This window comes from Apteryx mantelli, chromosome 7 (assembly GCF_036417845.1).
Source record: "Apteryx mantelli isolate bAptMan1 chromosome 7, bAptMan1.hap1, whole genome shotgun sequence".
NCBI lineage: Eukaryota > Metazoa > Chordata > Aves > Apterygiformes > Apterygidae > Apteryx > Apteryx mantelli.
The window spans coordinates 22,239,302-22,256,110 of NC_089984.1; the positions used below are offsets into that span (position 1 = coordinate 22,239,302).

General features: G+C 57.4%; 1 protein-coding gene across 1 annotated transcript in view; it reads right to left on the reverse strand.

The window, feature by feature from the left end:
- PSD (pleckstrin and Sec7 domain containing) overlaps nucleotides 1–16,372 on the reverse strand; it is a 46,722-nt gene extending 30,350 nt beyond the window's left edge. Inside the window, exons 1-5 of the mRNA XM_067299969.1 lie at nucleotides 15,829–16,372; nucleotides 15,440–15,699; nucleotides 15,238–15,340; nucleotides 14,106–14,595; nucleotides 6,567–7,010 (exon numbers count right to left, since the gene is read on the reverse strand). Of these exons, the coding sequence (XP_067156070.1) occupies nucleotides 6,567–7,010; nucleotides 14,106–14,595; nucleotides 15,238–15,340; nucleotides 15,440–15,699; nucleotides 15,829–16,372 (1,841 nt within the window). The remainder of the gene's footprint in view (nucleotides 1–6,566; nucleotides 7,011–14,105; nucleotides 14,596–15,237; nucleotides 15,341–15,439; nucleotides 15,700–15,828) is intronic.
- Nucleotides 16,373–16,809: the final 437 nt, after the last annotated feature.

The window sequence follows — 16,809 nt, forward strand, 5'->3', positions numbered from 1 at the left end:
CCTGTGCCCCCGAGCAGCTGCCTGAGCGCAGCCTGGAGGCCAGCCCGGCGGCATCGCCCTGGTGCCGGCGTGCAGGCCCAGCAGGCAGCTCCGCGCAGCACCGCCAGCCCGCCCGCGGCGACGGCCGAGAGCCGGGGCCGCCCAGCCCGCAGCCCGGGGCGCCGCCGAGCCTCGCGGCCCTCAGCGCTGCCCTGCAAGGGGAACCCGGCTGCCCGGCGCTGCAGGGACCCCGCCAAGCGCTGGGGCGCGCGGCTGGCACCCCCGGGCCTCCGCCTCCTCCCCGTCGCTCTCCATGTCGCCGGGCTGCCGGCCCCGGCCGCTCGGACCCTCCGCTCCCGCCCTGCCTAGGCCCCGCAGCCCCGGCCCCTTCCCAGCGTCTCCCATGCAGCCTCCGCGCCTGCCTGGCTCCCCTTCCTCCCTCCCTCCTCATCCTGCGTGTGGCTGTCTCTGCCTGTCTCTCACGGCAGCTCCCCCTCCTCCTCGGCTTCGCTCCGGAGAGGGGAGGTGGGGACTGGGGCCATCAGTTTTGCTCAGCAAGGGGCTCGCTCTCTCCAGGAGCCGCCTTGCTCTCCAGACACGAGCCGCCTGCCTGAGCCCCGGGAGGGTATGTCCCAGTGTTTTTCTGTGCCTGCCGCATGTGCCACGACCACTCCTGCTACACGTGTGTGCAGCACGGTGTGGAGCACTTCCAGCTTGCTGGTGTGCATGTGCCCGCCCGTCTGTGACCAAGTGTTTGTCTGCATGCATGTGGGGCTCCACGTGGGCACGCGTGTCCCTGGCGGTGCGTCACCCTCCTCTGCCTTTGCCAGTTCCTCCCCCTCTGCAAGTATCCGAGCGTGCCCTGGTGTTGCTCCCCTCCCTCTGTGTGCATCTCGCGCACGCGTACGGCATGTGCCTGGTGCGACAGCCCAAACCACTCACCCTTGCGCCTCGTGAGCCCTCTTTGCAACCCCTGACCTTGCTGTCCTGGCCGGTATCGGCTCCTGCTGCCCTTCAGGCCTCGACCAGGGAATGGCCCAGCCAGACCCGAGCTGCATGCTGCCACCCGCCTGTTCCCCACGCTGTCCCTCCTTTCCATATTTCCATCCTGTCCTTCTCAGGACCTGTCCTGTCCTGCTTCCCCCATGCAGCCCTCCACCCTCCTGCATCCCACCTCTGCCTTCTGCCCCACAGCCCTCGAACTGCCCCACGGCCTCTTGCAGCTGGGGCGCCAGGCTGGGCACAGTGCTCAGCGCACCGTCACACCAGTTTGCCCAGTGATACCTGGGCACCTCACCTCTCAGGTCATTTGAGACTAGCTGAGGAACCCGCACGGGTCCCTGCAAGGAGGGGCACCAGCTCACTGTCTGCTGCAGTAACAAAAGGGACCTTATAAAGAAACAGCACAGCATGTTGGCACAGCCCCGTCGCTCCAGCACGCGTGCCAGCAGCTGCGATCTGGCATGGAAAAAGGCTTTACTCCAGGCACATCCTCCACCTGGGGTGGCTGCCAGCCCTAGGAGCTCCCTGCTCTTCCCACACAGTCGTATCTCCAGGGCTGATTTCTCCCTCTAGCGAGGCCCCAGACCTGCTGCCCATCACCACGGTGTCTAAGCCCTTTCACCAGGGACTCTGCAACCCCGCTTTGCTGGCTGGTTCTCCTGCCTGCCCTTCTTTCCTGTCCCACCTCAGGTGATGCCCCCAATTCTGCTGGTCCCTGCAGAGCCTGCCTAGCTCGCCTCCCGGAGGGATGTCATTTGGGGCAATTAATATCCCCTCTCTCTGCCTCTCAGGAGCAGTGATAAATGCTGCTTGGGGCTGGTCACGCCTGCGGTGGGGACAAGGCAGGCTCTGGAGGAGCAGGATGGGAGCCGGGCAGGCAAGGGAAGCAGAGCGGCTGGATTTTAGGGGGGCTTACACCCCGAGGGAGGCACAATTTTCCATTTGTCTCTTTGGGGCTGGTGCCCTGAGCTCTGCAGTGCCGGTGGGGGGGGGCGGGGAGGGGCGGCAGCCCTGGCCTGCCTATGTATGGTACTGCGGCAGCAAGGCTGCGCTCGCGGCCTCGCTCACACCCGGCAGTGCTGCAAAGCCCTGGGATTTGGATTGCTAATTGCAAAACTGTGGCTGCCACCGCCGGGGCGATCTTCCTGCGGTCGTCACAGCTGCCCGGCTCCCACCCCTCCATCTCGCCAGCACCGCAAGTGCCCCCGGCAAGCCCTCCCAGCCCAGAGAGACCCTGCGTGTCATTTCCCCCCTCCCCCCCCCCGGCACCCTACCTTCTGCTCCCCGCTCACGCACCTGCTCTGTGGGTTACCATCACTGCTTTGGGGACAGACTGCTTTAACTGCAGCCCTCAGCCCAGCGAGAGCCAGGGACTGGCACACCATCACCCCCTACCCCAACAGGGCAACAACCTGTGGCATGCCCCCCAAGTGAGAGCCAGGCACTCATGGAGCTGCTGTCCCACTGTGCAGAGTCCCGCTATGGGGGGGCAGGGGGTCCCATGGCAGGGTGGCCAGGGGGTCCAATGTGGGGTATCCCACTATGGGGTTTCCCACCATGTGGGTGGGTGGCTATCGGGGGGCCCCACAGCAGAGCCTTTCCCATTGCTAGGTGCTATCTAATTGGGAAGGGGAAAAGTGGCTCCTAATGTGGGGAGTGCAGGAAGGCCTTTTCCTGGGACATGCAGGGCTCAGGTGGGAGCCAGGCTCTCCTCGAGCTCAGGGATGAAGGGACTGACGTGGCCCCCTCTGCTCCTCACCCAGCTTCTAGCTGGAAGTCTTAGTGTCTTGCTGTTCAGCCTGCATTAACTCCCTTTTAACCAAGGACACCAGAGGCGGCAGAGGCATACCAATGCCAGGGCAGGGTTTGCTATGTTTTCACTTAGGCAAATCTCTTACGCACAAGGTCAAGATAAAAGCATGGGCTCAGAATATCATGTGCTGAGGGACACCAAAGCCTTGGTCTGAGCCTTGAGGATGTGCGAACCAAGGTTATCGCGCCATGGCAGACAGCGAGAATACCACAGCTCCAAGCCGCTACCAAATCCACCCACCAGCAACATAAGAGGTATCTATGACTTTGCCACTTCTACCACCAACAGAAATGGAACATTATGGGCTGCAGAGCAATTGCATCCAACCTGGACTCCAATCCATCCCCAACCAACACCAAAAGTAATGCCAGATGTTTCAGAGGCACAAGCAGGACAGGCAGCTGACAGCACACGGAGGTCTAGGCTTGCTAGTGTTAGCCACCAGCAACCCCTCATGCCAAAGCCCTGCAACCTGAGAACACACCTCTGCCCACCGTGATGGGCGGTGTAAAACGGCAGCCTCCGCTGCAGGGCTCCTCCAGGTCTTGCTAGGACAGCACACAGCCTTCTCTGAAAGCCTGAGCACAGTGTGAGGGACTCCTGCGCCAGCTTCCTGGTCCCAGAGGGAGGAGGGAGAAGCAGGTGGCAGCCAACCTCTGACATGCAGAGTCAGTCAGCAAGCTGCACCTTGCACTGGGCTGTAGCTTGGGGGCAGTGGACAGGGTTTATACATCTGTGCTCATGGCACTCTATCCGTACTGCTTGTGACACACAGCTGGCTGTGAATCCCCCATTCTAGCACAGGTGATCTGCATTGCAGAGGCTTCAGAGGTTCTGATCTTTCCCCAGCTCTTTCCATTAAAACTTATTAATAGGAGCATCACAAGGATACTCACTGCTTGAACTGGGAGTAGCTCTGCTGGGCTCCCACTCATGGGCAACCCCTTGAAGAACCAGGCTTGACACTTCTTCCTCAAATTACTTGGGAAGTTTTAGGTTTCTGTGCAGCTCCACTCTGAGTCTAGAGAGCTGGTTAGCATCAGTGATGGGAAAGAGGAAACTTCTTCCACCTCTGCCTTGCCAGAAAGCAATGCCTCCCTCCTCCCAAAAGACTAGAGACATCTCCTACCTTTAGGCTGGCTTGGTATAGGGAGCAACAGGGGCACCTGTCCAGACAACAGGCAGTTTCAGCACCCGGTATCCTACATCTCGCACTGGTTCCCACTCTAGTTCATACTGCCCGTTCAAATCTTCAGTCCTGTCCACCGGGCAAGACACCAGATCACAAACACACCTGCCTCCACATCTGTGATCTTCCATGAGGGCTGGGAGGGAAGACTCATTCAGTGCCTGGGGAGCAGAGGGCTTTGCTGCTGCCTGCTGGGGTCTTGGTGCAAGTCCCTACTCCCACCAAGCCATTTTTTGCACACTCTTTCCTGCAGCATCTGTTTCAGGCTACTGCTGGAGCCAGGGCACTTCGCTCACTTGCTCTAATGCAGCACAGCAGTTCTGCAAATCAGCTGCAGCCCAAGGTGCTGTGGGAGAGAAATGGGGCCTGTACGGGTCCAAGAGGAAACCTGTGGAAAGACCTAAGGAGGCATTTTATGCTGAGCATAAAAAAATACCCAAAGGAATAATTTCTGAATGAGGGAAGGTAGTTGCTTGGGACTCAGAGTGTGTGTGCGTGTGTTTAAGAAGGCTAGAGTAGCTTGTATAGTATTATGGAAGAAAAGTCCAAGCCACAGGGTCCCCAGGCCAGACTATGCAGCAAAGGCTACAACTGAATTTCCCCTGTGCTCCCCCTCTCTGCAGAGCAGAGGGGCGTGTGGTGCTAGACAGAGCTGGAAGAGGACAAAAGACAAGAGGCCCAGCAAAGACAGGCCCAGCAAAAATACACAGAGCAGGATGGTTTCTTGATATTTCGATTAAATCTTCCCTAGGTTAGGAAGGATGGCAGCAAGCCCAGAACATATCTAGGCTATTGCACAGGGGAGACCCCTCCATGGCCTCTGTCACAGCCCAACACTGCTCCAAAACCTGCACTAGAAGAGGAGCACAGAGCCACAGTGCCCTTGGCACTGCTGCTGCTCCCTGCTACAGCAAGCATCAGCCACTGAGGAAAAAAACCCTCTTCTAAGCTTCTTCATTGCCATTCCTGTTGTTAGCTGTGTCTTTTCTTCCCATCTCTTCCTGTGACCCCTGCAGAGGCGCTGACATAGTAAAATGGCATCTGTGAATGGTAAGTGAGATGCTGTCCCTTTGGTTTATCTGGGGTGCTCTATTTTGGTCCTTCGCCTTGGCAGATGAATAGGAAGCTGATTCTTCCTCCAGAAAGCAATGATCATGGCTGGATACTGCCACCCTTCGCTGCTTTGTGCATCTCAGACATAACCAGCTTTGCTGCACAGATCTCGCCTGGCATCTGTGCCACCTTGCCAAGGCTTCAGTGTCAGGCCTGTCCTAAGGAAAGGGAAGGCCTAACTCAGCGCTTCTCTCCCCAAGACAGCCTTAGGGTGATCCAGGGACCACAGGTACCCAGCACTGCAGACAGCCAGAGGTGACACAGAGCTCAGTCCCCACATGGTCACCCCAAGCTGAGCCCATGAGGACAGCACAGGTTGCTGCCAGTAGTGACACTGGGTTTGGTCTTGACAGCTGAGAGAAAGGCAAGCTTCTCTCCCCTCCAACACTTCCCTGGGCCTTGGTGGGAAAGCCCACAGGATGGGTGAGGGATTCAGGAGGCTCTTGCATTGCACAAGAGGTTGCTGGTGCAGAGGGGAGATCTTGCAGGGAGGCAAACAGGAAGGCTGAAGCTGGTGTGACTGAGACAACAGGTTATCTGAGAGTCACTGGCTCTGCAGCTGAGCCATGAGATGGGACATGACATCAAAAGTGGACCTGTCTGCACTCCAGATGAATGTACCGTGGAAAAGAGGAAAAGATGCAGCCCGCCAACTAGCTAAGACCTTGCTGGGAGGGGGAAGATGCCAAGCAAGGTATTGTCTCAGCCTGGACATGGTCTTAAATGGAAATAGCGGGGCTGAGCAGCCCCAGCCTGCTCCACCAGAGATCTCTCCAAGGGGGGGTGGCTGTTCTGAGCTTGGATGCACCCAGGTGAGGAGCAATGTATAGAGAGAGTCACTAGTGGGCTGAGCTCATCTCTGCTCTTGGTCTCCCAGCATAGACAAAGTCGAGGAGGTTCAGGAGGTCAGGCCAGGCCAGAGCAATATGTACAGGACTGTGGGACTCTCACCTTCAAGAAACAGGAGACTGCTGCTCAGATGGGGAGGGACACAGCAATAGCAAGGAGTCTTGGCCTCCAGGATGAAAAGGCTCTTTAATATCTACCAGTACTGACTTCTGATAGGCCTCTCCCTGCAGGCACCACAGATGCTGGACTGTCCTGCAGTGGGAATCACCACAGGACTGAAGTCTTGGGACTCCCTGCTTGCTAGGCTGGATGTAACTCCACAGTCCTCCAGCACCACCAAAGCTAATGAAGAAAGAATGAGATGTGCTCTTACCTACATGCTGACCACAGCATCATAGTGATTACTGTCCTGATCAGCCACTTAACAGGGCCAGGCCTGTTCTAACCCCCCAGGAACAGCTCATGCTTTATCCAGAAATGTCTTTACTACTGAAGATCCAGCACACCCAGTCCTGACCCTTCCTCTCTTCCCCAATGACATAGATCAGGCTCTGGTCAAGGTTAGACTCAACACCCAGCCTTGGAGGCCCAGGTGGGCAACAGGTGACTTTGATCACTCACCTCATGTTGGAGGCCAAGGGAGTACCAAAGCTGTCCTCTGAGTGGCAAGGGCTGTGCCGAGCACCCTTCCCTCGCCTCCCTCGCTCCTCCTCCCTCTCAGTCCATGGAGCATCTGTGGCCGAACTGGTCCCAGAATCTGGCTCCAAGTGAGCCAGAGGAGCAAAGTTCTCCTCAATCAGCTTGGCGCTGTCTCGGATTTGTCCCTGTACTTCTGGGGTGAGGGTTGGGAGGTCGAAGGTGAAAATGGTCCCATGGGTGCGGGCTGGGGAGGAAAGGATGTCGATGGAGTCCAGGCTGGTGTAAGATGTGCCTTTGGCTCGATGGGACTCCATGATGCTCTCAAAATGCTTGCTGAAAGAGTCCATGCCATCCTTGGAGAGGCTGTGCCCTAGGAGAAAGGGCACTGGAGACTTGAGCATACCCTGTGTGTCTCGATCCATGATCCTAGAGGGAAAGAAAGTGAGAAGAACTGGTCACGGAGGAGCAAGGGATCAAAGCCCAAAACCAAAAGCCCATGTGCTGCTCCAGAAGGAAAATGGGAAGGGTAGAAATCTCCTCTAAACATCTGCAGGATGCCAGGCCTCCGAGGAAAAGCCTTGCCTGTCCAAGACATCATGGGAACAGGGACTGCACTAGACTCCCTCCAGACATATGCTTCTCCTTTAATGCACCACAGACTTTTGTTCCTTTAGTGGCTCATCCTCATAAGAAGCTTATGAGATGGCTACTGCTTCCAGTCACTTGACTTGAGGTTAGATCCAATAAAGGGCTCAAGCGCCAGAAGCAGGACATGGTGCTTCAGCTCCATTTCAGCCAAATCTGGAAGTGCCTGAATTTTCCATGTGCCTTCAGAGTTCCCCGGCACCCAGAATGCTCTTCCTGAAGCTGCTCACAACAACATGGCACCTTCCTCCACAGATGTGCCACCGTGGTCTCACAGCGAAGTGCCCAGAGTGTGCCTAACACCCACCTGCAAGGTCTGCACAAAAACTAGTTGTTGACGCTTGTTTTAAAGCAAGAGTAAAAAGTGGGATGGCTGAGTGGTTAGAGCACCTGCAAAAGAACTAGGCTGAGATCAGCCAGGCTTACCTCCTAAGGGACTGCTCTAACCACTAGGCTACACCTTCCCTGACAAAACCAAACCACTGCGTGAAAAGTAACATGACAGATGACACTAGAAAGACAGTAGGATACCCTATCCTGAGAACAGGGACCAAAACCCACAGCTTTCCTCCTCATGGAGGCATCCTAACCACATTCTCTTTTGCTGCCCCATGGCTCAGCTACAGTAGGAAGCTGTGCAGAGATACACGCGGGGCAGCAGCACTTTATGCTGGCTGGTCCCCAGTACCCTCTGGGACTCAGCACAATGTTATTCTGAGGTGCCAGGTTTTTCCAGGCAGTACGTAGGCAGCTCTGGGCTTGGGGTCCTTGTGTGTTGTCCCACAGCCTAAAGGCCAGGCTTAGCCCTGGCTAATTCTCGTCACATATCAATCCAGCAGTAAGGCCCAGCCTGTCTCTAGCACAGGTCTGGGTCCAGTCCAAGGCAAGAGTTTCTAAATCCTGAACCCTTGAGTGCTTTGTCAGGTAAATGAGGTAAATTACAGCCAGCCCATCAGTCTGAGCATGTGACAGTAAGGATATTTCCAACACAGAGAACATCAATGCTTCATTTGTATAAGCACAAATGCAATCATAAAAGCCAATTTTACTCATAAGCTGCTATCACCTTATTAAAGTACCAGAAAAGCACTTGTTATGCCACTGTCTTCTCTGATTAAAAGAGAAGAACTGATCCAGCTTGTCATAACATTTGTTATGAACAAACAGCTTTATACAGAGGGCTCAGAAAATGTATTGCCGTTACAAGCACCAAATGACTTTCAATTAATTAGCCTTTGTATACTGCTCAAAAATCTCACTCTGATTATTTCACTGGGCTGCAAGCTGACAACTTTACTCCACCAGAAGGCCAGGTGGCTTCAAGGGGAGCTGAGCTAAGCAAGAAGGAGGTATGAAGGGCAGGATGAAGGCTGCTCCTGTCAATCCACTGGTGTTTCCCCAGGTTGTATAGTCCTGCTCTACACTCCTACCCATTCCACTATAAGCCACTCAGAGGTGGCTTCTTTCAGGCATGGACAAGGGAGGAGAGACCTTTTTAATATTTATAGACAAGTTTACAGATGCGACTATTCGTTCACTGTCCTTACCATCTAGCAACCTTCTTCTAAATCAAGCTAACACTGCCAACTTCATTTTGCATCTAGCATCCAACAGGAGGGCCATGGGCTGTACCAGAGAGGACAGTGCCAGCAGACAGAAGGGACCCTGTTCCCAGGAGAGGCTATGGGAACAGGGCTGAATTGTGTGATCAGGTACGTTGCCAAAGTGCAGAAAAAGCATAGCTAGTTTTGTCCCCACCATCCAAACTCTGGGAAATATCTCTCCACCCTGAAATACCGAGCCAGCTCTACACAAACCAGTTCAGATCGGGAAGGATCTAGTGACAGTAACATGGGCACAAATTTGCCTGACCATACAACTCCTGCTCAGATCTAGCTGTCCAGCCTTCCCTGGCTCCAGTTTCTGCTAGCTGCCCCGTGTCCCACTCCCAGGAAGACCGCACATTTGCAGGAAGGATCGGTGCAGAGACACATGGTTGCAAAACAAGGGAAACGCAGCTTGGAGGAGCAGACGAGGGAAGGAGATGCGAAGGCTGTAATTAAGCATCTGCACAACAGCAATGGGCAGTGGAGTATCAAATATATTTCCAGCTTTGGTCATAGGAACTGGTGCAAGAGCCATAGCGATCCTTTCTTGGAAATGGGCCAGGTGGGTAAGCAGGGGAAGTGGATCCCCTGGGGTCTGACAACCATGCTGCATTACACACGAGTATCACAGCCACTGGTGCCAGGGGCCGAGGTTTACCCGCAGGGCCCGAGCAACTGGAATTGAGCAACCGCATCTGACAGCAAGCAGAAGGGGAAGGATTCGCCCTGTTCTCTCCGCCTGGTGCTGCAGAGCAGCGTGGTCTCCGGCAGGAAGGAAGTAGAGGAGGACACTTCTCTCTGTTCAGGCCCTCAGGGGCTTCCTCTCTTTGCTAAACGCTCCAAGCCCATGATTACAGCCCTGCCATGCCCTGTTTCTCCTGCCAGCGTGGGCACAGCAGGAGCTGCGCAGGGGCCCCAGTTCAGCCCAGAGATGGCAAGGTCGTACACTATCACCCAACGGTCCTTCACTTTATTCCTCTCTGAACAAAGCTTGTCTGTGGACCAGCACTCCCCCAAACTCCTTTGCCTGCAGCCCATCTCCTCCGGTTTGGCTGCTGCCTGCTGTTGAGGTTCAGTGTCATAATCGCAACCCGTGCTCAGCCACAGGCACTAGGGGCAGGTGCTACACCGTACCTCACCTGGGAGCTATTCCCGGGTGCCCACGCTCACCTGCCATTTTTGTTCTGTGGTCATTCAGTCCCCCGTTTCCACCCATCAGCTGTACACCTCTCCCCCCGCCCATCGGCACGTGTGCGCCCGCGTCACCTGGCGCATCCCCTCACCGCCCTGGGGAGCGGGGGCCGCCCAGGCCTGCCAAAAGCAGGAGGCATCGGCACATGGGGCGACTGCCTTCAGCACTGAGCCACGGCTTTGGGGCCACGTTGGGCTCTGGGACTGAGGCTCTGCTTCAGCACAACACGACAGGCTTGTGGCTACTGCGGCAGGTTAAGCATATGCTTAAGCGTTTGATTAAATCGGCACCTTAACCATTTTTTAATCCCCAACAAGGCTTGCCCTGCAGCTATTTTCTCTCCGCAAGCGGAGAGCACAAGCTGGCTGCGCAGCTCGCAGAAAGGGCTCCCCAGGTAGCAGATTTTCCAAGGGTTTTCCTGGGCCAGGCTGCTCTGTTCACTAGTGAGAAGACAGCTCCGCCTCCCACCAGCCCTGTGCCTCCCGGGGGACCCGGGGACCAAGCTGCAAAGCCCTCTGCCGCCTTATCCGCCAGGCCACCGGTGCTGCCGGCCACGCTGGCCCTCCAGGGCACCGCCAGCGGGAGCTTGGCAGCCGCATCTGATGGCGCTCTGAGAGAAAGGGATTTGAGCCCGTTCCTGCTGACAGGTCTCGGCTCTCCGGGACTAAAGACAGTAAAGGCTTAGACTAGTCATTAGAGCTGGTAGATCCGACTCTAAATATATTCAGCAAGCAGACTGGCTGGAAGAAGACGCTGTTTCTTCTGTCACTTTCCTTCACTTGTTTGATTTTGCACTGGATTTTTCAGATGGATGTCCTGCCAGCTGTTAGCATGCTCTCTTACTTTGGGATGGTAAATCACACAAGATGCCCTTTAGCCAGAATATCAAGGGCAACAAGATAGTATCAAGCCAAAATCCTCCTCACAGAGGGTGCTAAACCCTTAAGGCTAGATTTTCAAGGGGATTTACATGTCTAAATGCTGTGAATTAGCATCCAAAGGGAATCAGGTGCTTCAGTAATTTTGTGGGGCTGGTTCTTCCCAGCTACTAATAACCTGCTCTGCAGAGCAACTGCTGGGATCGCATCCCAAAACGCTGGCCCCCCTCAGCAGGGACCGGTCTGGCTGACGGCAGCGCTTGCAGCAGCAGGGCAGCCCTAGCTGCTGAGGGGCTTTTTAGTCACCCCCAGCATTGCCCCTTCTTTGAGCAGGCAAAGCAGAAAGCTTGAAAATATCATTACTGGGAACTGGTAAACAGGAAGGAGGACTGCAGCTGCAGAGTGCAGAAACAGTGCATAAGCAAAAACCCAGGGCTGTAGTGCAGGTACGAAACAAGCTCACATTTCTGGACTAGTGGTTTTCAAAGTGGTGTCCTCAGGATCTGCACCTAACTGGGAAATGTTTTGGGGTTTATAAATCCAAAAGGCTGAAAGCGGCTGGCAGATGAAGAAGCCATGTAAAATGAACATGACACCCCTGTATACATATTGGTAATTATACAGGGAGCACTGTGTTTAGGAGCAACACCACATTTAAGTATACTCCAAGATTTCTAGCACTGCATGGGGAGCTACAAAAAGGTGTTGCAGGGGACAAAAAGCAGGTCTAGGCCTACAGCTCATATGTAATGACCTAGTACATACTTGGAAATAAAATAACACTGTATGAAATAACTTGTGTGCAGCAATAATACTATCACTTTAGACCTTATTCAAAACTTCTGTCATAAATTATTTTTAATAGGAAATGTACTTTTCTCCAAACGAATTTATTTTCAGCTTTTCTGCACAATCCTAAGTTTTGGAGGACCAGGCAGGAGGCAGGGAGAGACGTACCTGTGCCCTGCACTAGAGACGCAAGAGCTAGAAAAGCCCACAGCAGACCAGCTCTCCCCATGAAGCATGCGCTACCATCCATTTCAGCCCAAGGCCTTCATGCTTTTCTTTCCCAGGGCAGAGGCACCACTATGGGACCTGGCAGTTATTTTTTATTATCTCTTTCCACTGTCAAGACCAAAACATCCCCATTCCCTTTCCTTCATCTAAGTGCTTCCCACCTGCCTCGTGCACAGCTAGGCCTGCGAGCACGTGAGCACGCCGCCCTCCCTCTCCTTGCACGCAGGTATCGCCAGCATTGCTGTGCCCAGCAGCCCTCGGGCGCAGGCGAGATCTCTCCTCATGATCAAACCACTGCTCAGCCAACTCCTTGGTCTGTACCTCGGGGAGTCACCAAACTCCTCATCCCCCAGCCTCCCAGCAAGTGGTTCTCCCTGGAAAGGTCACTGCCACCTCGATGGCAATTGCTCTGCCCCTGCAGCTTCCTGGGGCAGTCACCTGCTCTTTTCTCTCCAGGGCCCAAGTCTCCAAATTGCTGGGAGCTAGCTCAGGTCCTACGTGCCAGGTACCTACCTACATGCATATATGTAGCACTGCTCCTCCTGGACTAGCTAATCCTGCCGAAGAGGCTAAGCAGAGCCTCATGTTAGTCTGCTCTTCCAGCTGTCGGTGGCGTCTCCACCAAGTCCTCATCTGCAAGCTGATCCCGTGGTGACAGCCGTCTCCACATTGCTCTGCATGGCACTGCGTCCTGGACTCCACCAAGACAAACCTGGGTGCATCCATCCTGCCGGCCCAGCTGCCACCCCAGGGCCTTTCAGCTCCCAGGACCTGATCCTGGCCAGCCACATGTCTGTAGGCCATGGCTGGGCCCCTGGTGAGCAAGAGCAAGGGCAGACATGCCCTTTGCTTGTACACCCTGAAGTCTCAGTATGGAGCTTTGCTCTGCAAGGGTCAGTCCCAGGGCTGAGGACGCCTGGAAGTATTTCATGGACTGAGGCAGGTCAGTCCCCTCATCCCCCACTCCTTCACAGCATCACCCAGCACCCAGCCACCCCCAGGCTGGTTTCCAGAAGAGGGATGGCCTAGTCTGGACTCAGGTTCTGGACAGTGTCTCTTCTCCAGCTAAATGTCCTGCTCTCTGCTGCGATACGCACCACTGCACAGGCAGCACTGCCTGCCATTGCACCCTGATGTCCTGAGCCTCCCCTGATGCTGCTGCAGATAGGGTGGCAGTGACCTCATCTCTACCCAATGCCTCCGGGGAGCCAGCACTCTGCAGACCATGCCATGGGATCCACCTCAGCTGGGAACCGGGGCCCGGTTCAAAGCCCCTTTAGGCCAGTGTCAGCAGTGCCAGCACCATCCATGGGCTCTGGGTCAGGCCCTGAGCACCTCTCTCCCAACCTCCTGCTCTGCCTTTCCATCTTCTGAGCTCATTAGACACATGGGTGTCCGACACCACACTCTAGTAGCTCACCTGGCCCTTGCTGCCAGGCCAGAAGACCATCTCCCATAGGTCCCGCATCCTGATCACCAGCACCCAGCACAGGACAGACAGCATCCCCAATGAGATGAGCTAGCCATATGCATGGGCAACTGAATGATAACCATAGCGTCCTCTGTTGTCATCAGCACCCCATTAAAGAGTGTTTTGCCACACAAGCAAAATATGATGCAGAAGACAACACTGTGGAAAGGCTCTTTCCAGCCCAAGGAATCCCAAACTCTTTCCCAAACACAGCAAATAACCATTGTGGCCAAGCAAAAGGGTTCGTGCTCTGCCACTGAAGCACAGACATCTGTGGAGGACAGCCTGGCCACTGCCCAACAGCACACAGCACCACTGAGGCATGGCTTAAGCTCAGATGCCCTAACACTGTCACCTGAACGCCGGGCAGGATGGGGGAGGCAGGACATGATTAACCTGGTGGAACTCCCCGCACGGAGAAGCCTTGAGCCCTGGCTCAGGCAGGTGACCTGGCCTGCAGGTCTCACCCCACGAGAGCGGATCCCGTGGCATGGTGCCCTGTGCTGAATCACCAGCACCGCCTGCCTCTGCTGGGCGGCAAGGGCTTCCCCCAGCCTTGCCCAGCTCAGTGATCCAGGACACGGCCCCAACCCCTCACACGCGGCTACCGAGATTTCTGGCTTGGACACTCAGCAGAGCCCCCTTTTGTCACACACGTGGGATAATACAGCAGGCGAGAGGAGCTTTTCGCCCTCACACACCAAGCCTCACCTTTGCCCATTCTGCCTCGTCGCTTCAAACACCTCGTCATCCTCGTCCGCCTCGCCATCCCGTGTGCCGCTCATCGTGCCCTTGCCCTGGTGCTTGGCGGCACCCTGGGCGGGGGGCTCCTCCGGCATGCTGTCCCTCGTCCCTGGCATGCCCGCGAAGCTTGGGTTGCTCTCACTGTCCTTCTGGCTCTCAATAGCTGAATCCACCTCGTCCTTCTCGGCCAGAATATCGTCAATGTTGGTTTCGCGGTAGCACCTCAGCGGCACGGTGTCCAGGTCTGTCTCAGAGTACTTCACTGTCCTCCTTATAATCCCAGTCTCACAAAAACCGGGCTTCTTGCAGCCCGGAGGAGACATCTCTATCTCCACCTCCACGTGGCTCAGACTGTGCTCGGCCACCGACCTCTGTGGCTCTGCAGGCAGCAAGCGGCTGGGCTGCTGCAGGGGCTTGGCGAGGGGAGCGACGTCGGGGGCCTTCTGGGCAGAGCAGCCTGAAAGAGAGCTCAGAGTACTTAGGTGCAGGGCGCTGCTGCTGGGGCCCCCGGGCTTTGGGCGAGCAGCTTGCACCTGAGGAGCGCAGGGGAAGCCACTGTTGCAACACCACACACATGCCGAGAACAGGCTCATACACGCAACAGGGCACCGAGGAGAGAAGAGCGAGAGCCCGAAGGAAAATGAAAGTGCTGGGAGAGGCAGAGTCGGGAAGGGAAGGGAAGAGGTGGGCTGCTGCTGGTGCTCATACCCTGCCCTGCCCCACAGGGACACGTGCTGGCCCGTGCCCACGGCTCTGCCTGTCCGGCAGCCTGAACCCCAACGCCCTTCCTGCAGAGGCGGCCAAGGGCTGAGGTTAGGGCTCTGCGTCGCCCCACGAGCCAGCTGCTGCAGCCCTACGGGTTCATGCGGCTGCGTGGCGGCTCTGCAGAGGTCGGTGTGGGCAGGCTCTGGGGGAGGAGAGCTCTGGCCCCAGAAGGACGCAGAGTGCCTGATCGTGGGGGATCTCGGCTGTCCTGCATGCGCTGAGCCGCGAGAAGCCTCCGCTCCCCGGGGGAGGGACAACCCCAGAGAGAGATTCATATTTGCAAAGCAGAGATTGATCCAGCAGAGGGAAAATTCCCTCCGCACTCACTTCTCACCTGTCCTGGGAGCATCCAGAGAGCCGTAGAAGAATTCCCACTTGGCCCTGGCCACGCGCTGGGCATGGGCCGAGCTCTCCCGGGGGTAGGCCCACGAGCTTCCCTGCGGGACACAAGCGCAGTGAGCCGGCGGGAGGCCCCCGGGGATTGGCACGGCAGCAGCCGAGCCCCGGCCAGCGCAGCCCCGAGACCCGGGACCTACCTGGTGTCGAGGCTCCGGGTGCAGCGGGCTCCTGGCAAAGGCCGCCAGGTCCTCCGGGGGGGTCCGCAGCCCGTTGGCGAGGGAGCTGAAGAGACAGCTGGTGTTCAGGGCGCAGGCGTCCCTCCCGCCGCCCCTGCCAGGCTGCGCGTCCCCCGGGGACCTGCTCCCGGCCAGGAGCGGGTCGGACACGGAGGCCTCGAGTTTCAGCCTGTGGACGAGCCGCTCCTGGAGCTTGGGCTGCGCAGGAGGGGTGCGCGAGCCTCCGCCGTGCCCGTTCCTGCCGTCGCACGCCAGCGGCGAGGCCGGCGCCCAGAGGCTCTCGCCGCCCCCCAGGAGCCTGCCCGGCGCCGGCGCCGGCACGGGGCCCCCCTCCTCCCGGGTGCCGCGGCCGCCGGGCTCGCCGAGCTCCAGGCTGCGGCTGAGGCCGCGGGGGGCGTCCTCCCGCCGGGGCTGGGGCGCCGGGAGCCCGTTCAGCGTCTTCACGCTGGCCTTCTCGATGAAGCGGAAGGTGACCACGGAGCTGTGCCCGTCGGGCGCCGGCGCCACCAGCGGGCTGCGGCCGCCCGGGGAGGCCGGCGCCGGGCTCTGCCTGCCCCTCTGCGGGGTGCAGGGGGCCGTGGCGTGCCCCGCGCCCGGGCAGCTCCCGCTGCCGAAGAGCCCCGTCTCCGCCGGCTTGCGGGCCAAGGAGCCGGTGCTGTTGTACAGGCCGAGGGGGCAGCGCCGGGCGTCGGGGGCCAGGCCCTTGCGCAGGAGATGGAGCCGGCCCGCGTTGAGGTTGGGCGTGAGGCAGCGCGGGGGGCTGTAGGTCCCGGGATCAGGGCTCGTGGTGGCCACCAGCCAGGGCCTCCGGTCCACATCACAGGCGAACGGCGGGGGCGAGGCGGCGCAGCCCTCTTGGGGGCAGAAGCGGACAACCCCCCCAGCCTGGGCCATCCTGCCGGAGGAGGCACCGAGACGTCAGGTCTGGAGCCAGGCAGGGCGGCACGGGGACAGCGAGGAGCTTTCCCAGCACCCCTGAGATGACGGCTGGGCTGAAGGGCAACACATCCTTAGGCAGCCCTAAGAAAAAGGTGAGAACAGCAGGTTAGAGGAGAGAGGGCACAAGGAGAGGGGAATCCAGGAGGCAGGCAGGCAGGAGACGGACCCACGACCTGACCAGCGCAAACCAGAACTTGGCCCAGGTGCGTGGGACACAGGTGGCCCAGGAAGAACGGGGACCTGGTGGCCCTGTCTCCAGGCCTGCAGCTCATCGAGGAGCTGCTGCCTCGTGCTGACGCTTCTCCGACAGGCCAGCACTGCACACACACCGGGCGAGGGTGCACAATGCACTTTTGAAGTACTTAAAAAAAAAAAAAAATTAATCTGATTGT